General features: G+C 42.6%; 2 protein-coding genes across 2 annotated transcripts in view; both read left to right on the top strand.

The window, feature by feature from the left end:
* Positions 1-564: 564 nt before the first annotated feature.
* LOC310791006 (synapse-associated protein 1-like) lies at positions 565-6,867 on the top strand (the record flags this gene model as incomplete). Its single annotated transcript, XM_083652722.1, has 9 exons — positions 565-766; positions 1,257-1,375; positions 2,020-2,086; positions 2,633-2,706; positions 3,228-3,367; positions 4,356-4,507; positions 4,758-4,807; positions 4,898-5,051; positions 6,737-6,867. 9 exons carry the CDS (start codon positions 565-567, stop codon positions 6,865-6,867), a joined length of 1,089 nt encoding a protein of 362 aa, XP_083508848.1.
* A 7,939-nt stretch (positions 6,868-14,806) lies between these two features.
* The window catches only part of LOC310791530 (NLR family CARD domain-containing protein 3-like), a gene marked incomplete at its 3' end in the record, with an annotated part of 336,543 nt that continues 326,117 nt past the window's right edge, over positions 14,807-25,232 (top strand). Inside the window, exons 1-5 of the mRNA XM_083653204.1 lie at positions 14,807-14,911; positions 20,687-20,832; positions 20,940-21,078; positions 24,316-24,440; positions 24,603-24,723. Of these exons, the coding sequence (XP_083509330.1) occupies positions 20,700-20,832; positions 20,940-21,078; positions 24,316-24,440; positions 24,603-24,723 (518 nt within the window). The 5' untranslated portion in view covers positions 14,807-14,911; positions 20,687-20,699. The remainder of the gene's footprint in view (positions 14,912-20,686; positions 20,833-20,939; positions 21,079-24,315; positions 24,441-24,602; positions 24,724-25,232) is intronic.

A 25,232-nucleotide genomic window follows, 5' to 3' on the forward strand; every position in this document is an offset into this window, starting at 1 on the left:
TAATAAAGCATTTGCATAATAATGTATGTCCGCCCATTGGCGGAGATCATAATTACAGGCATCAGAATAAATTCGGGTTAAGTGCTTCCCATAGACAACCAGTGTAGAGCAATAAATATGTCATCAAACAAACCGAATGATATCCATCATATCAAAGATATAAAAGCCTGATTTGATATCAGATTTTTAATCATAGTCAATATATCAGTGTTGAGTCAGTCATGATGTCATTTAGCATGCTAATTTGACTAACTAAAGCCATCTTACCACCTCTGTGGTGTGTCCCCTCCTCCCTCCTCCCTCCTCCTCCCTCCTCCCTCCCCCCTCCTCCCTCCTCCCTCCTCCCTCCTCCCTCCTCCTCCCTCCCCCCTCCCTCCTCCTCCCTCCCCCCTCCTCCCTCCTCCCTCCTCCCTCCTCCCTCCTCCAGAGGAGCCGGCAGACTGGGAGAAGGAGCTGCAGCAGGAGCTCCAGGAGTACGAGGTGGTGAGCGAGGCCACAGACAGAGACGAGCAGTGGGACCAAGAGATCGAGAAGATGCTCCAGGCTGACAGCAGCTAGGTTGAAATGTTGAAAGGTTTTGGGTCGTGGCTGGGCTTGGAGAACCCAGCGTACCCAAAGAAGCATGATGACACGGACAACTTAGCCGAGGAGCGAGAAGAGAAGGTGGTCCAGGCACAGAACGAGGTAAACAAACAGCAAGCAGCCCAGGAAGATGAGCCAGCAGCCCGCCAGGAGAACTCCGAGCAGCCGGGGAGAGGACTGGGCGGTAAGACTACCCTACGTGCTTCTTAATCATCTCACTTTTAGATGTGGAACTTGTCATCAGTTAGTCAGCCTTGCTGTCCTCCATAAAAATGCCAGGTGTAACCTTATGCATGAAGGTAATGTAATTTGGTGGAAGCAAATATGGTATAAGTGCATTACAGTATGTTGTGACTCTTGTGAGCATGGGTGGCCCCAGTGGGAATCAAACCAACAACCATGACAGTGTTAGTAGTGCTACTGAGCTACGTTACACAACCATAGTGTCATTTAAATAAACTGCATTCTGTTGTGCGTGCTCCCCCTGTGTCGCTGTAGCAATGTTTTGATGACAGGTCTGCTACACACAAGAAACATTTTCATCAAAGTACTGTACAAGTCAGAGTCGAGTAGCAAGCCACCAGAACAAAAAGTCAAGTCTCAAGTTTTCTCTTCATGCATCAAGTCAAGTCTCATGAAGCCCTAATCCCGTCCTCTCCCTCCTCTCTTTGAAGACTACATCTTCAGTTTTGCCACCAATGCCACCAAGAAGATATCAGAGTCTGTGGCAGGGACCGCTCAGACCATCAAGAAGAGCGTGGAGGATGGAAACATCGACGGCATCATAGACAAGGCACGCTGCTCTCTGCTTCTTGCACGGCGACATCATCAACAATTTGTATTGTCCTCATATTCACATAATATTCTTCATGAGGCAAATGACACCCTGATGATGTACCTTGATAAATGTAGTCTATTGTAGTGGTTTCCAAAGTCTGAGACTGTGGGCCTCCCCTCAGACAAAGCCACCCCCCTACAGACACTCGATAATTAATTGAGCCAAGATAGCCTGATATTGCTGTAGCCTGTTTGACATACTTCAGACGACACCAAATACATACAAATACCTGTCATAAGGTCTGCCTGAAGGAATTATTTGTTTCTGACTCTGGGAAAGTGGGGAAAACTGTAAAATTCCCAAAACTACTGATTATCTTAAGTATTTCTTTAACCAAATCACACAAATTTACACTATTCTAGGTTTAGGTTTAGGTTCTATGTGATCTCCTTTTGAGATATTCTTTTCCACTTCCATTCACTGAGCCTCCCCTGAAACTGTCTGGAGACTCCCTGGGGAGGCCCGCCTCCCACTTTAAAAACCTCGGGTCTATTTATTGATTACATTTTTGCCTCATTGATACTGATACAATATAGGTCCCTTCCTTCTTTGAGTATGTGTCTGTCTGTGTGCTGACCTGTGCGTTTGTCTGCTTCCAGACTTTCCTCGGAGACTTCCAAAAGGAACAGCAGAAGTTTGTCCAGGAAAATAAGGCCAAGAGATCAGGTGGGATGCACAGCAATTCGCCTATTTCACATCCCACCCAATTCACCCATTTTGTGCCTAAAAGGCAGGAAGTAAAACAGGTGCAAGCAAGACATTGATTAAGGTTTCCAACTTCCAATCCGTTTAGGTGTTCCAGTGCCGTGGGTCTAATTAGTGTCTAAAATACTCAACAATCTATTAAAGCTATATAGGCTGTAAAAAATGCTACCTTTTCTGTATAGGGGAGACTCGTGGGTACCCATTAAACCCATTTTCATATCTTGAGGTGAGAGGTCAAGGGACCCCTTTGAAAAAAAATCCTCTGCCAAAATTTAGCCTTCATTTTGTGCGTTTTATTTTATTTTATTTTTTCACCTTTACATATTATCAGTGACATCGACATTGACGATGTCACTGATAATATTACCGATGTTGTACCGAAATTTGAATGTCTGGGGCCCCCGGATTTTTGTGACATCAAAGTGAGGTCACAAGCCAAAAAAGGTTGGGAACCCCCTGCCCTAATGTGTGATGAGTGAAGCTGCCTGTGCTGGCGTTTGTGCCCAGATGCAGCGGTGCCACCCTGGGTCGGCTACAACGAGGAAGAGACCATCCAGCAGCAGATCCTGGCTCTGTCTGCCGTGAGTCACGTACAGATCCTACACGATGTCAGCATGTGTTCTCTCATGTCACTTATAACACGGCTTTGTTGAAAGCTCATCTCTGATTGGCCGATAATCGCTCTCTGTGGTCTGTCTCACACCTGATTCTATCAGTCTGCAGTTAAAAAACATCTGGTCCATGAAGCGCCACCTAGTGTCTAAAACACATTAGTCTTTAGCTGCTGCACACGGTCCTGCTGGAGCTTTTATAGGCAGAATCTTGTCAATCACATTAGCTTATAATCAGATCATTTAAAGTCAACATTTTATTTCAAATGATTCATGTGTTTGGTAAGTAGCTGTGCCGATATCCGATATTTTCCAACTCTCTTGACTGATGCCGATACCGATATTATTATTATTAATATTTATATATATATATTTATATATATTTATATTTATGTATTTATTTATTTATTTATTTATTTATTTATTTATATTGCCGATATATAGTGCATCCCTAGTAAAAAGCAAGGCACTGGTGATGTGTCTTCCTGTAGGACAAGAGGAACTTCCTGCGCGACCCCCCGGCCGGTGTGCACTTCTGCTTCGTCATGGAGGAGATGTACCCTCTGGCCACCGTCATGCTACAAGAAGACCAACTGCTCAATCGCATGCGCTTCGACCTGGTCCCCAAACAGTCAGTAGGCCGTGTGTGTGTGTGTGTGTGTGTGTGTGTGTGTGTGTGTGTGTGTGTGTGTACGTGTGTGTGTGTGTGTACGTGTGTGTGTGTGTACGGGTGTGTGTACGTGTGCGCGTGTGTGGTCTAATTAATGTCGCAGAGTTCCCACAGTCATGCAATACCTGGAAAACTGGAAAAGTCATGGAATTTCAATATTTTGTTTTCCAGGCCTGGAAAAGTCATGACATTTGTAAAATCATTGAATGTTTTGGAAAAGTCATTGATTTTGTTGTGTGTAATGAAATTAATTGTTATGGGTAATCTTTTTTTTTTATAAACATTTGAATGGAAAATTCATGATTTCTTTTCCAATAGCTCCCATGCAATGTGACCGACTGCCTCTAAATCAATACCAGATTATTACTAGACTGGACAAATAAGACACACCTCATTATATTTGATTTGAGTGATTCTCAATCATGAATTTTTATGGAAAATTCATGATTTCTTTCAATAGCTTCCATGTAATATGATGCCATGACTAAAGCACTAAAATTCCAAGTGCAAGTATGTTCCGCATATTTTAAGTCTGTTAAGCATATTTTAGACCATGGGAAAAAATACTAAAACTTAAAGTATAATAATAGCATTCATATTACAATAAACAAGAATGATAATTAAAACAACACTAATAATACAACATTTATGCATATTAGTCCAGAATTTTATCAAAATACCTCACTCAGTTTAGGACGTAAGTAGCCTAAAGCTTTATTTTTTACAGTATGGCACCTTTCAAAACCCCATAGACGTAATGTAGTATTGATCAATTCTACAATTAATATGTGATCAATAAAAATCATTATAACCATGGTATCAGATGTGGACGACAGTGATTGGACGATATCTGACTCTTATTTAGAGCTCAATTATTTTGGTTTCTTTGTCAATGTAACCCTGGTCCGGTCCATTATGATGACTCACCTGTGTTTGTGTTTGTTTGTAGTGTGAAGGAGGAGACGTTCTGGAGGAACTACTTCTACCGGGTGTCTCTGATCAAGCAATCGGCCCAGCTGACGGCGCTGGCAGCCCAGCAGCAGCAGAGGGAGGAGGGGGACAGGGGGGCCAGTGTCTCCCCTGAGGACGTCACCTTAACAGGTTAGAGGGAGGAGGGGGACAGAGGGGCCAGTGTCTCCCCTGAGGATGTCACCTTAACAGGTTAGAGGGAGGAGGGGGACAGAGGGGCCAGTGTCCCCTGAGGATGTCACCTTAATGTATATATATATATATATATATATATATATATATATATATATATATATATATATATATATATATATATATATATACACACATATCATTCATATCCTAGCCACTAAATAAAAATATATATATAATTTCTTTGCAGAAAATGTCAGACCAAAAACCCCACCTGTTTCCATCAGTGACATGCAGAAGGTAAGAGTGCTATACTGTGGATGTGGTGGTTGTGTATGCTCAGTATGTATACAAGTGGCTGAGGAAGAAGCTCTCTGTTTTCAGTCCCAGCCGGCCCAGGAGGAAGAGGAGGACATGTGTTCGAGTCCCGGGGTGTCGGAGTTTGTGAGCGACGCGTTCGACTCCGCCAACATCAACCAGGACGACCTGAAGAAAGAGATGGAGCAGCTGGTGCTGGATAAGAAGGACAGCCCCTCTCCTGAAGGTCGGCTTTCTTACACTTTTGTTTCATCCTTTAGGGAACTGTGTGTCTGTTACATTTCTTAAGCTGGAAATGAGACAGATATCGTTTTGTTGTGTTGGTATTTCTGATGATTTTCTTTTCATGTTACAACATGTAAGCTGAAGAAGTAAGCTATGAACCAGGGAACCACTCTCTCAACAGAAGACGGCTTTAAAAGAACACTGTCAATCTATCGCCGTTCAAGCTGCTGATAAAGACGATATTTTGTGCCGATGTTGCAGATTTTTCATTCCAAAAAAATTCCCAAAATCAGAAGCACTCTTGTTTCCCACCGAATTTTATATTTGGTAGGGTGGAAAAGTCTGGGAAAGAGCATTGAGGCCAAAAATGTAATTAAATGTATATTAATAATAATAACAACAACAATAACTACTACTACTACTACTACTATTACTACTACTACTATGGCACTCGGTAGAGCGCATCATACCTCTGCCAGCCTTTCTAAGTGTCGTGGTGTTACGTGTATCCGTTTAGAAGTTAGGCTCCTTTTTGTGATTGTGATTTGTGAACGCAAGATGAAAACAAGAGCTTCGATACCGGAAGCAAGGCGATATTACCTTCAAAATAAAAGCGCTAATTTATTAAAACCAATAGGCTACATAATGCTGCTGCTGGGTGTACAGGTGTACTGGGTGTCTCAGCACCGACGGCATGGAATGAGCTCCAGAAGGACCTGAAATTGCAGGAGCTGGTCTCATTAAATGTTTTTAAAACGATGGTTAAAGGTAGGGAGGACGGTGAAAGTTGCAACTGTTTTTTTCTTCATAGTTTAACTTGCTTTTATGAATCACTGAATATGTGTGTGTACCATGTAGTGTTGTAATGTTATGAGATGTTTGTTGTGGTGTCTGCAACTTGTGTAATTGTATGCTGCTTTTCTTGGCCAGGTCCCTCTTGAAAAAGAGATTCTTAATCTCAATGAGGCTACCCTGGATAAATAAAGGTTAAAATAAATAAAAAAATAAAACAGACCAGTCAACTCACTATGGGTTAAAATTGACTTTTGGAAGGCACAACATTGTATGTTTATTTACAACAGGTTTCTCTGCAAATGTTTTCTTTATTTCCTCTTTGGTACTTGGGGGATTTCGGATCACACACAAAACATTGGGACAGTACTTTGATTTAAATGTCATTATTTTGACGGTTATAACCGGACGTTTCTGTTTTATTCTGGCTGACTTGACGCTGCTGAACCTGTGAGCAAATCTCTTTTAGATTTAGATCTCTTCTTGATGTTGTAATGCAATTGAGTCTTCCCTGTCTTTTATTCCCGTGTGCCTTGGTATCAGAAATATAAATATAGTGTATAAAGAATAAGCAGCTAGTTGGCTGCGTCTGGGTGTGGGCTAAACACTGGAGCAGCTTGTTACTGCATAGCCTCATAGTTTTTTCAATGGCTATTATGATATCCATCATATCAAAGATATACAAGCCTGATTTGATATCAGATTTTTAATCATAGTCAATATATCAGTGTTGTGTCAGTCATGATGTCATTTGGCATGCTAATTTGGCTAACTAAAGCCATCTTACCACCTCTGTGGTGTGTCCCCTCCTCCCTCCCCCCTCCTCCCTCCTCCCTCCCCCCCTCCTCCCTCCTCCCTCCCCCCCTCCTCCCTCCTCCCTCCTCCCTCCTCCAGAGGAGCCAGCAGACTGGGAGAAGGAGCTGCAGCAGGAGCTCCAGGAGTACGAGGTGGTGAGCGAGGCCACAGACAGAGACGAGCAGTGGGACCAAGAGATCGAGAAGATGCTCCAGGCTGACAGCAGCTAGGGGGCGCTGCCTCTCCTCTGCACAGTCACTGATTTGCTGCCTCCCCATCAATGTACGACTAGCAACCCATGCTGCACAAAGGGACTAAATATGATTCCCCTCTATATGTATATGATTACCATCTGTCGACTTGTATCCATGCTTCTGTAACTCAGGGTTCTGAATAGTTTGGGGATTTGAAAAAAAAGTCTGGGAAAAGTATGGAAAATGTTGTAGTTCAGGTCCGATACACACACAATTCTAGCTTTGATCTTGGTCTAGACCCACTTTGAATACACAGCTTGTGTTGATGTGAAGAATAATGTTCAGATAGAGGGATGCTCTTATGAGTCAGCCACTGTCAGCATGCATTATATCAAATAGCTGCACCAACATCACATCTAGTCAAGAACATCGGCCATATGTGAAAGAAAGCATGTAGGAACCCTGCCGATCATCTCACATATTCTGATCTTTCTTCATCAGACCAGATCTAGATCTAGGTCTGCGTTAATCATATTGAACACCAGACAACATCTTCAGAGGAAAAAGTATGTGATTTTCTTTGATTGAAAATGTGTAAGGACCCTGGGACCTGATACAAGTTTGAGATATGATTATATCTTCTTGCTTTTCCTTGTTCATGAGAGCCATGTACTGAGGCAGAAAGCCGCTAGAGGGCGCTCCAGTACAAAGTGCCAGGCACTTTCTTCTGATGGGGGGGCTGTTTGAAATCCTAGATCCACGTCTGAGTTAAGTATCTTTCAGCTGCTGCTTGCAGGTGGTTTGTACAGTAAAGTCTGTAGTATAGTTACAGTACAGTAGAGTCAAATCTATGTCGATAAAGAGGATTGATTTGTGGCACTTTGCACAGCAGCACTTCAGACACTATTTCCCTTTCATTCTCCTTTCACATGTTTCTATTTCATTTGGACAAAGTTGGAAATGTGCGCATGTCTTTGTTCAGCTACACGGCTTGTTTCTCTGTAGCTGAAGTATTGTACATGTGTTCTCTATTTGATCTTTTCCTTCAATAAATATTCAAATCTGTTACAAAAGCAACCAGTAGACTCTTGGCTCAACTTGATACATACACGGTGGAAATAATGACTTCAGGGAGTATGAATGGAAATGAAGTTATAGGACGTGTGTGTGTGTGTGTGTGTGTGTATATATATATATATATATATATATATATATATATATATATATATATATATATATATATATATATATATATATATATATATATATACATAGGCTATATATGCCAGATGGTTTGTTCACAGAACCATGGGAGCTGTCTTTGGAAACTGTATGGAAAAGGGTGTGTGTGTTTAAAGAATCCCTGGCAGGTGATTGGATGAACCATCTGTCTATCATTGCTTGCTTCTAGCTGTCATCACACCTAAATCCCACCTGCAGCTGCCTCTGGAACTTGTGATTGGTAACCAGGGTTGGGAAGTTTATTTTAAAAATGTAATCGGATGCAATTAATAGTTACCTGTCAAAATTTTTAATCAGTAATCCAAGTATCACAATATAAAAGTAATGTAACTGATTATTCTACTTTTTGATTAGTTTTGAACAAATTTCCTCTTGCATTTGACTACTGGAGCTCCTCAGGACCCCCCCTCCCCAAAAACAACAACAACAACAACAACAAAGAACAGCTTTGCTAATCTTGTTTTATCTGTTTCTCAATAATAATATAATATATAATAATCGTGTTTACATCTTTGGATTACAGAGCATCATTTTCTTAGAAACCCATTTATTTCTTGTGGATGGACTCACTGGTCATTTCTAAGAGCCAAGTGTTTTTAGGTGTTATTTATTTTGCACCTTAAGATATCAAACATAAAGTAGACAATAAAAGAGTCAATATTTACAGTGCACAGCGAATTGGATCAATAAATCCACAATCAATACAATCTACAATACATGTAATCAGTTACTTTCCCAGCCCTGCCGCGTCACCAGGCTCTCTCAGAGGGGAGAGCATAGGGGGAGAGAGAGAGCCTGGCAGTTACTGAGGCAGGAAGACAGAAGAAGACCCGCCCCCGTCTTCCGGTGGCCTGTGTGCTGCAGTGTTTTCGTTCCCCCACACAAATGCAACAGCAGGCAGTCAGTCGCTACGAGTTAGAGAAAAAATAAGAAGCATGGACATACCAAACGAAGTGTTTGTTTTGAGCTAACTCTCGTTACTCGCGTCGCCCATGTTTTCTAAACGGAACGCAAGAATTGAGCGGAATATTGTTCCTGGAGCACAGCACGGTCTTCCGCCCAGAGCCGGAAACACTCGGAGCGACGTTTTGGTCATCATCATCCAGCCCTGCTGCCACGACACTTCTCTATACAGGCTGAGGCGGAGCAAAGCAACTGTTGACAGTGGAAGTCAAGTGTGTCGCAGTTCAACTCAGAGTCACACCGACACCATTTTGAGAGAGCAGAGAGAAGACGCAGGGTGAGTGTTAATACTACATTATTAACGTTATTATTATTATTTTATTCAGGGATGAAACTAGTCACCTTTAGGTGTCAGTCACCTTCTCGAACTTGTGCTGCTAAGTAAGTGAATGGTTTCTGAGTGGTTTAGTGTCTCTGCCCTGGCTGATATCTGTCACCTTTTTCCACTGTCTGAGTTCACATCTGTTGATTGTAAAAGTGTCTGAGTCAGTTTGTTACTGATCGCAGGTGTTTTACTGCGTTCACCTGCCTCTTTTCCTCTCTCTCAAAGTAACGCTCATAGAAAAGATGTAACAGTGAGATAATGGCGTCAGTGAAACAAACAGGGAAGTTGATGTGGGCGGGGCCTGTACTTCACAGAAGACCGACATGACGCAGTTTATTAAACCGTTAACTTAACCCAGTTTTATTCCATCTGTGTGTCTGAGACTCTGCGAGATGAGCGTCTTTCAGTCACATGACTCCTCATAAAGAGAGAAACGGCTTGTTGACTTTCTGCAGACAGATCAGGACTTCAGAGCGAGGTGGGAACATCGACATATATATATTTAATATAGCTCAATGGGTGGTAAACTAATCTGCTTCATATTAGGCCTACAGAGGGCGCTACTAACTAAGATGACATGCGTCGACTTGCCTACAGAGCAGACTGCTGTGTTGCGTTTGAGTCATCCGCCTCTCGTCTCTGAGGGCGGGTTCACCGGGCTGATTTCTCATAAGCCAGCAGTGTTTCACTGAAATCTGTAACCACCGTGTGTGACCACAGAGGGGCGCTGTTGCACATGTTCTGCACATTTAGGCACCTGACAGTATCCACCCGACACTACAGACAGACGAGGATCTGCTTGAAAATGAAGTCATTCAAGACAAGTGTTGATAAAAAAGAAATAATGAATGAAGCTTGTGTGTGTGTGTGTGTGTGTGTGTGTGTGTGTGTGTGTGTGTGTGTGTGTGTGTGAGAAAACAAGCATATTCATATTACAAAATATTCTGTGGGTCTTGAAAGATGAAGGAATATGATCACAAATTCTGGCGATAATAAGGTGACACTAACTTACCAGGGTAGTACTGTGTGTGTGTGTGTGTGTGTGTGTGTGTGTGTGTGTGTGTGTGTGTGTGTGTGTGTGTGTGTGTGTGTGTGCGCGCGCGCGCATGTGTATGTGTGTGTTTGTGTCTAGGTGTGCTCGTTGTAATTCACGCAGTGTCGATTGAAACACACCACCCCATTGGGAAATGAGAGGGAATCTCACCATTTATAGGCCGTGTTGGGACCCATGAAAAAGTGCTTAGAAAATGAGTTTCGTTCCCATGTCATGGGCACTACTCATTCAATGCATTTTTTCATAGACAATGCCCTTCTGGACTTTGGGTTAAAAGTTCTACTCCTAATATCCTGCAGTATTTTGTCACCAGCCAGAAATGTATAAACAGTTTATAACCAAAAAACGAAAATCTTGTGCTGCTGTTTTTGCTTGTAAAATGTGTTTTTGGCAACACAAAATCTTTCTCAAATGTCATAAATGCTAAAATGCATATACTTAACATCTGAAACAAGTATTGGTGCCTTTAGTTTACTCATGTGAATTTAGATCATGAAATGTAGCATATTTGTTAAAGAATATGCTTCAACTTAAGTGTTTGCCACACAGTACAATGAAACCTCCACCGTAAATTGTGCCAAAAGCTTATGTTTCATACATAGAAAATGTCTCAACCTACTGTGTAATGAAAGGTAGAAAAGAAAATCAGGGCACCTTGGACCAAAATGGCAGAAAATCTATCAAAATGTTACCACGCCCCCTAAATTGGAATAATGCAAAAAATGGACAAGACTAAAAATTAAAGTACTAGAGGTCAGAATTATTACAACATATGGTATGAAACATTTATTCAAGTACCACAAAGTGTCACAGCATCTGTCATTTGTACACCCCCCCCCCCCCGCCAAGGAAATATATGAAAATACAAAATAGCATACAAATGCATCACAATAAAACCTTCTGTTGGCTGTGTAAGTAGTCTGTGCTGTTTGCATTTATGCATTGCATTTAACTGGATGTAGGCAGTGTGGCAATTCTTTAACAATTTAACAATTTAACAATTAACATGGTCCAGTTCTAGCTGATCAGCAAGTTCAACACTTCGCTTCAGAATAGTGTTAACTGTTGACATCTCTGTCGGTGAAGCCTCAATGACTGGAAGATAATACAGTGCTGACTTAGGTAGAGTGGCATCACTTTGTAGCATTGTGTGGAAACCTGTCCAGCCTGGTACTGTACATGCTTCAGCATCTGTGTTCTTCACTAAAACATATGGCAGTTCTGTTTTGGCAGCAGACACAGTGTTCAACCTGTACGTTTCCACCTGCAATGGAACACTTTCATCCTGAAGCAAGTTCTGTGGCCCTTGTCTTTTAGTCTGTGGATAGTGTTGTAGCGGGATGCTAGGAGGTGCTTTGAATGTGTAAACTGACTTCGGCAGTGGCTGTCTGTCTGGTCTAGACATTGTTTCAACAACAGAACTTTGTACCATAATGCCATTTGTATGGTGAGTAGTTCCACGACCTGACAGTGTCTCCTCCCCAAAATCGATGTTATCCCACACCAGTATGGTTGGTGCCTTCTTTGAGAACCCCTTAGGGATTTTGTCTCTGCCCTCTAGAAGTTGTAGTGACGCTAGGCTAGTGTCTAGACTGACAACTGTGTTCCATGAAGCACAGTGTCCTAATCTGTTCAGTAGTGACAGAACATTGGATGAACCTGTTAAATGGCGAACAGTTAGACCAAGACACAGTGACTTAGGCGTCTGCTTCCGACCTTTAGAAGCAAGATACACAATGTCTTGACAAACAGATAAAACTTTTAGGTTCACATCTTCAGGAATATCAACATAATGGTCTAGTGTTGGTTCCTCTGTTGCACCTATAATCCTGGAAATCACATTGAATAGTTCAACTGGCACAACAGATTTTGCGTCAGAAACATTCAAATCCTCTGCTGTGGGAGGCCAGGGGCATTTCATCCCGGGAGTTTCATTCACAAGTCTCTTCAATATCAGTCCTGCACTGTACAGTGTCCTTGTGTGCTCTGTAGTTTGTCCAGATGTGTGTTCATTGTCACTTTCAGCTTGGCTTACCTCGGTTGACTCAGTTGTTGTCGTGTCTGATGGATGCGCTAGCCTGTCTAACAGTGTATCTGCTGATAATGTTTCAACAAAAACCAGTTCGGAGATGTTGCGCGTTGCAGGGCTGTGAAACACCAGCTGGGGGAAATCACGGGCCAACCGCTTTTTCAGTTTATCCTGCCTGCAAAATGAAAATATAGAAAAAGACGAGCACAAATGTATAAATAAAGGGATTTTTTTTCACAATGAGAAACAAATACATTAAAACATACTGTCAGCCTTTCTTGTGAGCGAATAAATCAATAAAATGGAAACTTTTCAGTATGAAAGAGGTTCTTTTTTGTTTACTGAACTGTCAAGGACACAGTTACCTGTAGTCTGAAGCATCAATATCCTCATTCTTCTTAACGATGTCTATGAACTTCTTCCTTAGTTGGTTCATTTTCAGGATTTCTTGTTTATCGATAATCCTTTGACGGATGACTCGTTCGCAGAATATCTTGTAGCTGGCAGGAAAGGGTTGTTGTTCATTTCTGAAAACACACACACGCAGACAAAAAAATACTTAACATGTGCAAAGAGGTCTGCTGTCAACATTGTATCTAAAGACAGACAAAATAGTATTTGTTGTAGGTCAAAGCCTTACTTTTGAAATGTGCAGTGTTAATGCAATGTAATAACTCACACTTCATCTGTGGTTGCAGTAGCTATGTGTTGCCGTAGACTTTGACAAGGACCTTGTGTATTCTCTGTAACAGGACCTGTGGTAACGCACTTCCAGAGACACACAGTCTTTGTCTTTGATATGCAAAAGAACGCTAGAGTCTTCCTTCTTCTCAGCAGCCTTCCGCAACTGGCCTGAAAACAAAAAAAAGTTATAATCAGCTTTACTGTCAAATCACACATTTTATAATTAAAAAAAAGTGGGTGACATTTGTTTTTGTATCTTTTATCCATTGTATTGTTATTACAAGAAAACAGAGGGGGGGGGGGGGGGGGCAAGGAGATCAAGGCAATAAAAGAAAATGCTCCCTCTCTCTGTGTGTGTGTGTGTGTGTGTGTGTGTGTGTGTGTGTGTGTGTGTGTGTGTGTGTGTGTGTGTGTGTGTGTGTGTGTGTGTGTGTGTGTGTGTGTGTGTGTGAGATAGAGAGAGAGAGGGGGGGGTCGCTTACCTGCAGACACTGTCTCTGCTTGTGAAAGTTGATCCTTCTTCCGTTTTCCACCAACAGTAATATATTTGTCCACCTTTTTACAAATGATGCAGATGGCTGGAAGGACAGGGCCAGCAGAACGGACGGGCAAACCTGTCCGAGACCGAAGTTTCTTTCGGGGGGTTTCAGACGTGGCTCCGTCGGGGCCGATGCTGTCCGAGGCTGCGGCTGCATCTGGTTCTTCTTCTTCTTCCCCCTGCACCATCTGTGTGCAGCGTTTCTCAGCCAAACCCAAACGTCTTTTACAAATAAAGCGACGGTAACGGTGAAATCCAGCGTCCTCGGGAACATGGTCAAAATCCACGTCCACGCAATGTTTAAAAGTTTCAGCGATAACTTTACTATCGCCGTCCAGACAAAGCCACTGTTTGACGACAGACCTGTAAGTGTCCCACCTTGTCTGGGTAAAATCCTGCACGTCCTCATTCTGTACTGACAAAAAGTGCATATAGCATCGTTTGGAGTCCTTTGATTCCCGGCTTTTACGCACTTTTTTCAGCTGTTTTGGTTTCTTTTTCCCCTCTTCGCTGCTTGAACTGGTGGTCGCCATGGCTCTAATGTTATTACGGCAAGGGAATAAAGCGGCTACGCGATTGGTCCACGTGACCAAAACCACACCACTCCCCTTGCACAGATTAGTACGCCTAGTAAGAAATAGTGCCGTCTTTGACCACTGATTATAAAAATACTGCAGGATAACACGAGTAGAACTTTTTTATTTGTACTTTCTACCTATAGATCTCTTTTATGGAGAAAAAAGTGTGTAGTGCCCCTGCCGTGGGAACGGAAGTAAACGAAAATGCTAGTCACAATATGGCCTATCAGTGACCCTGAAATAAACGTTCTTTCCGTGAACATTATGACTGACTGACTGACTGACTGACTGAATGAATGAATGACTGAATGACTGACTGACTGACTGACTGACTGACTGACTGACTGAATGAATGACTGAATGACTGACTGACTGACTGACTGACTGAATGACTGACTCACCCTAAAGAGCCGTCTCTTGACCATGCTCTGCGCACGTGGTAAAAATCACAATTAGATGTTTTCTCCAAATTGTTCAGCCCTACTCATGAGCTGTGTGTGTGTGTGTGTGTGTGTGTGTGTGTGTGTGTGTGTGTGTGTGTGTCTGTCTCCTCTCAGAAGATGAGTGGTCGTGTGGAGGAAGAGGTTGGCGCAGAGCCTCCTGACAGCTCTCTGTCTGTGGAGGAGTTTCTACTCTTCAGTCCTCAACATGGACCCTCAGACACAAAGTAAGATGACTGTTACACTCTAAACATTACTACTGTAATGTCATATGGTGCAACACCTTTCCTAGTCACTACAAGAAACTTGAAAGTCTGCAAAAGAAAATAATATGAGCCATGTCATGGTCGGGGTTTAACACACCCACACGCCCTCTGTTCCATCGCCATGGTCTCCTGAGGCTTGCTGATTTTCATCTTCACCAAAATGCTTGCTTGATGTATCAAGTTGTGTATAATATGAATTTCAGACTGGCTGAGCTCATTCCAGTCTGCTGTCCCCTGCACACTCATAATACTAGATATAAACATCTTATCTTTGGTATAAAAAAAGAAAAGAAGAGAAAGCTTAAATGTAGCAGCTTAAGTATTACATGCAGGGGCTCACAGATCTGGAATAGCTCGATGACAGTACGAAAATGTTGAAATCCATCTCCACCTTTAAAGCTCTGAAAGAAAAACTGCTTGAATCCTACTTGTAATCAGGCCTGGTTTTACAGGGGTGCAAAAGCACGCATTGCATCCTCATTTTAATTGTCTGCATGCTCAGTTTAAAAGAGTGGTAATATATATATATATATATTTTTTTTTAATAAATGCTGTAGCTGCACACTTACTGTTTAAACTTGAATTATAATTGTTGTTTTTCTTTGTTCTTTGATGTGAATTTATGGCTTTTTGGCACCTATATGTAACCTTTTAAGGTTGAGATAATTGTATTATCATTTTATGGTCTAAATATTTCAGTAAAGCACTTGAAACACTTGAAATATTCTTGCTTGGCTGGTATCATTCTACTTGAAATGATGGTAAAATGCATTATTTTTAGTAAAATAACATGTCAAATTTTTGGGTGTGCTCCACTCGACTATATTTTTAGTAAAATAACATGTCAATGTCTTCAGCCGGCCACCCAGGTCGGCCCGTGCATGTGCACCCCTTCCTATCTAGGATGAATCCCTAGTCATCTTGTTCTGGAACCGGCCCTGCTTGTAATGAGTATCTACACCGCTCTGATAATGGAACTCTGTCATTGTATTATGTATTATGTAGGGATGCACCGATCGATCGGCACGCGACCGGAAATGGCCGATTTTAACGTGATAGGCCTCGATCGGTGATCTGCGCCAGTCACTCTAAATAGCCGATTCTGTGAGCCGATTTTCACATGACGTGCGCGCACCCCAAAGCACCGAGACAGGCACCCAGCCACCACACCACACACGCCAGCATACCTTCCTCGTTGTGGAATCTTTTCACCGTCAGTGAAGTAGACAAAGCTCGCAGTTTGTCACACATGCTAGTCGAAAATAAGCCGTGGAGACAGAGGTGCGGCCGAGTCCCGCTCGGCTGGAGTCCAGTCTGAGCGGCTCGCTTCACCTCACTGGCCCCTCTCTCTCTGCTCTCTCTACCCGGGAAGCAGTGCTGCTGCACCCAGCCGGCTTGGCGAGGTGAACGTGAGCATTGTGTCCAGTATAACCATTCCCTGACCTGCCTTTTCCATTCCACATCAGCGCTGGTGCCTCAGCCTGTCAGTCATGTTGTAACGTGGATACAGGAGAGACTATTTGTTTCGTATTGCAAATAGAACGACGGCCATAATAATAAAAATGCATCGGACTCACAAGTGTGCAAGGTTTTCTGTGCGTGACAATCTTTTTTCAGATGGCAGATAAAAAAAAAACGCATACGAAATTTCGGACTGTGTGTAAACTCCGCCTGATATTCAGACTGAAGATCGTTACTGTAACTCATAAACTAATTTCCCCTCTACTCCAGAGGACTGGTCTGGAGCCAGGCTATAAACTCCTTGTCCATGGATCATTTTGATGTTCTGTTGCACCTGTTTTCTTTTGGAAAAGTAAATGCATGATAGCTGTGGGATATAGGCTATTGGATTTTATTGAATTTTTGTATTCATTGTATTTGCACAAAAAAGCTCTGTCCAGTAGGCTAACCTGGAACACTTTTATTTTGAGATGTGTTTGAGTGAGATGGTCCTACTTCATGCAAATGATAAGAATTGTTATATGAATCCTAATTTTCAAACAAAGTTACAAAAACGTTTGTGTAAGCTGTCAATTGTTGTTCTTAGAAAGAAAATCGGAATCGGCAAAAATCGGTATCGGCAAGTCAGACTATTCAAAAATCGGAAATCGGCCAAGAAAATGGCAATCGGTGCATCTCTATTATTATGTGGTATGTATGTATGTTCTATGTGTTGTATTAAAGGGGCCATATTATGCATTTCTTAATTTTGTATCATATATATGTTGTTACAATCTTGGATGGTCATATTAAACATGGGCTAAGCTTCAAATAAATATGTGAAGGTGTTTTAATGTTACCCCCATGAACCCCCCCTCCCCCCCATGAAGTCTCGTAGACGAGAGGACATGGATTTGTGCCGATTTGTGCGAGAGCAATAGTTCTAGTGACGTCAGGTAGGACTTGTTACCATGGTGATGACAAGCCTAGCCCGGGCCGGCAGTGCGCGCGCGCCATAGCCTTCACCCGTCCTCCCTGCCCCTCCCTTCCCTGTTCTGACTGCTTCAGTACACTGCAGACTTGTCAACCTAACCCTGCGTCACCAGGCTCTCTCCAACCTGGCTGTGACTCCACTACTGTATGTGCGTCACTACACCCTCCCTCCTCCTCCCACCCTCCCTCCTCCTGTGGAAGCTCCGGGGGAAAATGGCGGCGATTGAGTGCCAGGCAGTCTGAATGAAATTGAATGTAACGTTCCCAATTCTATGTATTCAATTAAAAAAAAACTACCCTCAACATTTGGGAAGGCTAAGCCACACAACTAGGTCGTTATAATCGCATTTCATGCTTCGAAGGCGACTTGACGACCATGAGGACCGTGAGGACTCAATCACAGCAGGTCTCCGCTGATAGACTACCACGGAGGTCTCTGTTATGCCTGGTTCAGACTACACGAATTCAGCCCGATATTAGACCGATTTGGTCGTGCGCGACAGATTTTCAGCGTCGGGCCCGAATATGACCGTCGGGGACGACGATCGGCCGTCTTCACCTCTTGTAGTGTGACATAATCAAAGACCAGCGTCGGGACCAGTCGGGACGTCTAGGACGCCTCACTACGCCCTGACGAAAAGACTGGCATGTCAGTCTTTTGGACATGGTTTCGCCTAGTGTGACACCCCGGAAGACAGGTATCAGGTCCTGGGGAGACCGCTCCCCGCTCGATACAGATTTCACCCGCTCGCACTCACCGCTCCGCTCCGCTCCGCTCCGCTCAAAAGAATAAAAGAGATAAAAAGGCCAGGGTGTTTTAATTTGCGTTTAAACGCCTGGGCAATGGGCATTGCTCACTACAAATAACATGAGCTCAGCAGAGTCGGCTGCATGTTCGTTTCTCTTCCTTCTCGTCTCGCAGCAGCTGGCAAGAAGATAGTGGGCGTGCACATGAAGTAGGTTGGAGGCTGGAGCGGACATCACAGTGCATCACAGTAGAGCCTGTCACTCATCCAAATAACGTTAATTCTGCAAGGGATATATATAGCACCTGGATTACATACATGTTTCACATAGGGTTGTGTTTGGATTTCAATGTTTTATTTTGCCCAATATTGAAATGTTTTACAATTGCATGTTGTGCTAACATAAACATTATTTCTATCTACCACTTTAGCCTATTTAGGCTGATTTGGTTGCTTTTTCTTGTCAATGTAGTGGCCTCAATGCATGCTGGGAGATTTCGTTCACAGGTCCGCCTCCCCGACGACCTGTGAACTCGCTGACGACAGCAGACGACGTGATGACGGTGGCATACGATGCTCTGTCGTATACACTTGTAGTGTGGCCAGTCTCCCGACCAAGACATGTCACGAATTTATGGCAGTATGATGGCCTCGTCTGACATGGTGACATCGTGAACGACAAAAAATATCGTGTAGTCTGATCCTGGCATACAGGCGCAGGCAGTTACGCCTCCTCCTGACCGCCCGGAGTATTTCCCGGAGGGTGGGGGTTCTTAAAGGGACAGGACCTAAAACAGAGCGTTTCAGACAGAGGGTGAACTGAAGCGGGCAGTGAGAGCCAGTACAAGATAAACAATGAGTTTTTTGAACTATGAATGATGCAATAAGTTACTCTACTGGAGGCCAACAATAAAATAATAATACATTATATTAGCAAAATATGGGCCCTTTAACTCATTGAATGCCAATGACGACAGCTGTCGTCAATTCAAATACTGACGTAGAGTGCCAATGACGACGGTTGTCGTCAATTGCGTTTTTTGACGGTGGGGCGTCGATCAAAGCCTTCTGCCTCTCCTGTACAAATATTATAGCTATTGGAGGTCTATAACCTATTTTACAGAACCCTTAGGTGGCGACAGTGCTCTCCAGGTTAACAGAAAGGCAGAGAAAAACAGAGAATAAGTCATTGAGGAAACGGAAATCGCATTGCATCCGTATGCATCGATATGCATGAAGCGTTTTAACGTTAGATGTGCCTGCAACAGGCAGCAGCCAATCTGCTCCCACAATTGAGGTCCTCCACTGCTGCGACAGCCCATTCGCATGATCATCGTTATTATTCTCAACTGGAAGCATACAGTAGTAGCCGGTGACAAACACACGCGGAAAAAGCTGGATGTCGCCGCGCACCCTTCACAGTGCAGTCAGAGCAAACTCAGCAGAGAGCCACCTCCCATACAGGGAGGAGTGTGCAGTTGAGGCGAGGCGAGGCGGGGCGGGGGGGGGGGGGGGGGGAGAGCAGCACACAGCCACACAACACCCAGACAGACCCAGGCAGCAGGACAGGGTTGGCAAACGCAAGCCAGAATATCCGATGCCCACCAGCAGCAAGAAGCTGCAACCAGCAACGCACGCAGGGGCCAGCTAAAATAACCATATATATATGGTTGCAGCTAAAACTATTATTCTGCCAAACAAAATTCCCTGGCCTAAACTGTTTTATTGAAGGAAATTATTTTTGAGGTGTGACTACATTAGAAAAGATTAGCTTCAGAGTCAGTGATGTGCTTGAAATGTTTAATTTCACAAAAGGCCAATTATCTCAGCTTCTAGGAAAAAATTACTGTTTTTCGATGAATCAAGCTATCTTCTCCGGCTCATAACTAAAGAACGGAAAATGGGATCAATAAACTTTTTTTTGCAGATGATAGAATAGAGTCTCATCGTTCTTTGTGTGTGTTCAGTGTTTACAGAGTAATATCACACAATATTCTGTGGGCCTCGAGAAATCACTGAAAACGCTCTGAAACTCTGGCACTGGGAGCGTCCGTTCTCCAAAAGTGGCTGGCACTCAATGAGTTAAGCGTCATGTGATACGTGTGTTTTACGTATGTATGTTTGTCCATTGATACCTGTAGGCCTTGTATGAGATCAGGCTCCTTCAAAAGCTTGAAACAGCTTCCTGGGAGACCTGGCACACTCACATTGTAAACCTGATGATGCTGATGATTATGATGATGATGATGATGTACGGTGATGATGGCATCAGTTCTAAAGTCTATTCAGCCCCGACGTTGACTGAGCGCGCTCAGTGGGACTACATGAGTTTGTAACGTGCAGGACTGCGTCAAAGAGCTGAATGGGAGGGGCCATCTTTCCTCATTTGTTGCCGTGGTTACCACTGATGCAAAACGTGGCATCCTGGACACTTATCAACAGACCATGTTATCAAAAACTCCAGATGTCAGAAAAACTGACAATGTGCAACGTTGCAAGAAGTTGTGTGTCTTTACTCGAGCTAATGATGATATGTATCAAACATTTGTGTTTGCAGAGGTCAGCAGCACATGCAGAGAGCAGAGTCTCCAGTACCCAGCTGTCTGTCTATGAAGAGTGACCAGTCTAAAGACAGACCTCTAAACTTCAGTAATGAACCTGGAAAGAAAAAGAAAAAAAAGAAGAAAAGAAAGAACCAGGAAGGTAAGAGAACTGGTTAGACTGTGAGTCTCATTATTATTATTTTTGTCTAAAATGAATTTCTAAAATTTCCACATTTATTTGGATGACAATTGACGGACCCCCTGCAGTACCTCCACAAACCCCCGAGGGCACCCCCACCCGCCAGGGAGCAGAGTCTCCAGTACCCAGCTGTCTGTCGATGAAGAGTGACCTTTCTATGGATAGACCTCTCAACTTCAGTAATGAACCTGGACCTTCAGACACAAGGTAAGAGGACTGGTTATACTGCAATGAGGACATGTTATTTGATATCCTACAGTATTGAGGTGAGCTTGTATTTACAAGGCTGCAAATTAATGCTGAACAAACAATGACTCAAATTAAACAATGAATAATGAAAATTGAAGAAGAGCTAAGTAGGCTACTCATATGGGCTATATCTGGTGAACACAGAGCCCACTAACAGGCCTACAGCTCAGTTCCTGCAGCATATCGCTCAAAAGGCCACTTCCCTACTGAAGAAAGTATTTTCTGTTCATTTTCTGTTTCTGTTCTGGTCGCCGACCCCAAGGTTGGGAAAGCCGGGAGTAGCCCCTCCCTCTCCACCACCCACGCAAACCACATACGTATTCAGATTGTCACTTGCTGATCAGTAAATCTTTAGTGAATTAAACTTTAGGACACAGATGTGTGAAACTCTCTGAGTATAAATTACATCATGCAAGTTCTCATGTGTTTTCCTGCAAAAATGGCTGCATAGTTTCTGTCTAAAACAGTTTAGTGGTAAATACATAGGTGGGTAAACTATCCAAGGTGAGTAGTTTATCCACTATAGGCTATGAATGAATGAATGAATTTATTTGGTGATAAGATAAAAAGAACAACGAGAAGTGGACAAGTACAAATATCAAACATATAAGTCAATAGCAAACATCACAGGAAATCACAGAGGATAAAAACACAATAAAGCCCTAGGGCTTATTTCCATTGTGGTCCCGGTCGTTGGTGTGAGAAATCACTCTGATTGGCTGGTCAGGGGTAGAGAAATCACTCTGATTGGCTGGTCAGGGGTAGAGAAATCACTCTGATTGGCTGGTCAGGGGTAGAGAAATCACTCTGATTGGCTGGTCAGGGGTAGAGAAATCACTCTGATTGGCTGGTCAGGAGTAGAGAAATCACTCTGATTGGCTGGTCAGGGGTAGAGAAACACACTAAACGCTCTGCTCATTTTCCAACTTCATCTCATCTGATCATTCCAATACACGGATATTTTCACAACGTGCTTTTGGGAAAGTCCATCGCCTCTCGCTGCACGATACCCATTTAGTGTGGTTTCTCCTTGTTATTCACCTCTTCCTTTCTTCTTCCACAAGTAAAAGACCAGACAAGAGGTTACAGGTAGCTCAAAACAGAGCAGCAGAACGAGTGTAAGTATAATGAATAATAATTTAGCTTGGTTAAGTGTAAAGAGCAGGTTGCATTATTCTCTCGTGTGCTATGTGAAAAATATCATCATAACTAAAACCCCAAAAATACTTTATAGTAAATTGTCATTTTTTGCAGATAGTCATAATTATTCTACTCGCCAGTCGTCAGAAGGTCGGTTTTTGTTGCCTCCATGCAGAACTAGTCTATTTCAGAGAACAGTTTATTACAGAGCAATGGTGGCATGGAATTCATTACCACATTTTTTGATTTCACAAAGTAATAAAACATGGTTTAACAAAAAACTAAAATTATATCTGTTTACACAAGAACTGTAAAATATAACATGACCTTTGTTTTTGAGCTTTTCATTCATTGTTATAAAGGAATTTATTTTCTCACTTATTCAATTAATTACATATTCAATTATTATATAGAGCAATTGTATGTATTAGATAGGTTTTGAGCTAGTGTTTGTGGTTATGTGTTTTGTTGGTTTTTGCCTTGTGTGTCTAAGTGGTTGTAGTAGCATGTATGAGTAAGAATGATACAGATATGTATATTTGTAAATAATGTTTGTATGTGAATATAATGTATTTTCATAATTGAAGTATTGTAAAATATTAATGTGGACCCCAGGAAGAGTAGCTACTGTTTTTTACAGTAGCTAATGGGGATCTAAATAAACAAACAAACAAACAAACAAACCTGACAACACCAGTTCCATTTGCAACTTTTCATCTGACATATTCTCCATTAGAAGCCTACGTGGAGGTAGAAACCGCTCTTCAAAGAAATGACTGGTGTGGATAAAAGTGGTCACTTTAGATCCTAGTTCCTCATTGCGCGGCTCGCGAGACGATGGCGGCCCTCGAAGCTTTAGTTGGTGGCTCTAAGAAATTGCAAAAAAAAAAAAAAAAAAATCTTTTTTAGATTTTTTTTTTTTTTAAGATTTTTCCCCCCCTGCTCTCCCCAAAATTTCAATAAACCTTTATGGCATATTATTACAATACAACAATACTGGTGTTGACCATAATAGAAGGTGCCAAATCATTCAAAACAATACGCATTTTGCTTTTAGGAGTATTGTGCCAGCGTGCAGCGCTGTTCCAAAACGTGTCAACGTGTGTCGTTGCCTGGGAAACGCACATCCCATAATACAACTGTTCGCATCGCATCCCATAATAGTATGATGATACTTGGGATGCCATTGCGAACATAGATGTGAACAGGTTAGCTAAAACTTCAACGTCGCCAGCGACGGCCCCCACCGTTGCGGTCGGGGTACGTTTCGAAATCCCTCCAGGCCTGAAAGATTTTCTAGGCCCTAGAAAATCTTTCAGGCCTGGAGGGATTTCGAAACGTACCCCAAGGTACCCTAGGGGAAACTTGTGTGTGTGTGTGTGTGTGTGTGTGTGTGTGTGTGTGTATGTGTGTATGTGTGTGTGTGGAAAAAAAAAAAAAAAAAAAAATGGTAGGCAGATGTGCTTGGTTGGGGTGGCTTTTGGTGTTTTGCAGTAAAAGTGGCTCTCCTATTGACTTTGTCCTGCCAGTGCGGCTCTCATCGAAGAAATAGTGAGGATCACTGCTTTAGACAGTCATTCGGGAACAGTAATAATATCCAACGCGGATTTTTATTTGTGGTTTCATTCAATGAGGAAATAGGCGTGTCTGGGGCTGTAGGAGTTGGAGCAGTCCATATTGCATTGTGATTGGCAGTTGTTAAAAACCATGCCTCTTTTGCGGGCACGAGCTCCAGTGCACGGGCATTTTCATGTGCACGAGCTCTCAGCTTGATTAGAAAAACCTGGTTCGAGTTAACGAGTGGCAATCGACGTTCGTAGTACAAGTTAACTACAATCGAGCTGATCTGGTTTAGACAAACCAGATCAAGGGACAGATCCTGGATCTTCTTATACAACATTTGTGGTATAGGGCCCTGGCATCCTGGACACTTATCAACAGACCATGTTATCAAAACTCCAGATGTCAGAAAAACTGACAATGTGCAACGTTGCAAGAAGTTGTGTGTCTTTACTAGAACTAATGATGATATGTATCAAACATTTGTGTTTGCAGAGGTCAGCACCACATGCAGAGAGCAGAGTCTCCAGTACCCAGCTGTCTGTCTATGAAGAGTGACCAGTCTAAAGACAGACCTCTAAACTTCAGTAATGAACCTGGAAAGAAAGACTGGTTCGACTGTGAGTCTCAATATTATTATCTTTGTCTAAAATGCATTTCCAAAATTTCCACATTTATTTTGATGAAAATTGAGGGACCCCCTGCAGTACCTCCACGAACCCCCGAGGGCAGGGGTGCCCAAAGTTTTTACATTTCACATCTACTTTTACATTTTTCAACAGCACCCTCCCCCACCCGCCAGGGAGCAGAGTCTCCAGTACCCAGCTGTCTGTCGATGAAGAGTGACTTTTCTATGGATAGACCTCTCAACTTCAGTAATGAACCTGGACCTTCAGACACAAGGTAAGAGGACTGGTTATACTGCAATAAGGAAATGTTATTTGATATCCTACAGTATTGAGGTGAGCTTGTATTTACAAGGCTGCAAATTAATGCTGAACAAACAATGACTCAAATTAAACAATGAATTATGAAAATTGAAGAAGAGCTAAGTAGGCTACAGATATGGGCTATATCTGGTGAACACAGAGCCCACTAACAGGTCTACAGCTCAGTTCCTGCAGCATATCGCTCAAAAGGCCACCTCCCTACTGAAGAAAGTCTTTTCTATTCATAAGGTGGTCACATGTTATTTCTCTATCATGACAATTAGCGGTATGTATATTTACATTTACATTCTGTCATTTAGCTGATGCTTTTGTGAAAACGTAGGGTAGGTTCACTTGTTTTAAATTGTGTGTGTGGTGTTTTTATTATTATAACAATAATTATTTGTATCAATCAATTATTAGAAATTTTAGGGGACTCCAATTGAATTCCATGCGACCCCAAGTTTGGGAAAGCCCGGAGTA

Source organism: Poromitra crassiceps, assembly GCF_964638095.1.
Source record: "Poromitra crassiceps genome assembly, chromosome: 16".
In the NCBI taxonomy this organism is placed as follows: domain Eukaryota; kingdom Metazoa; phylum Chordata; class Actinopteri; order Beryciformes; family Melamphaidae; genus Poromitra; species Poromitra crassiceps.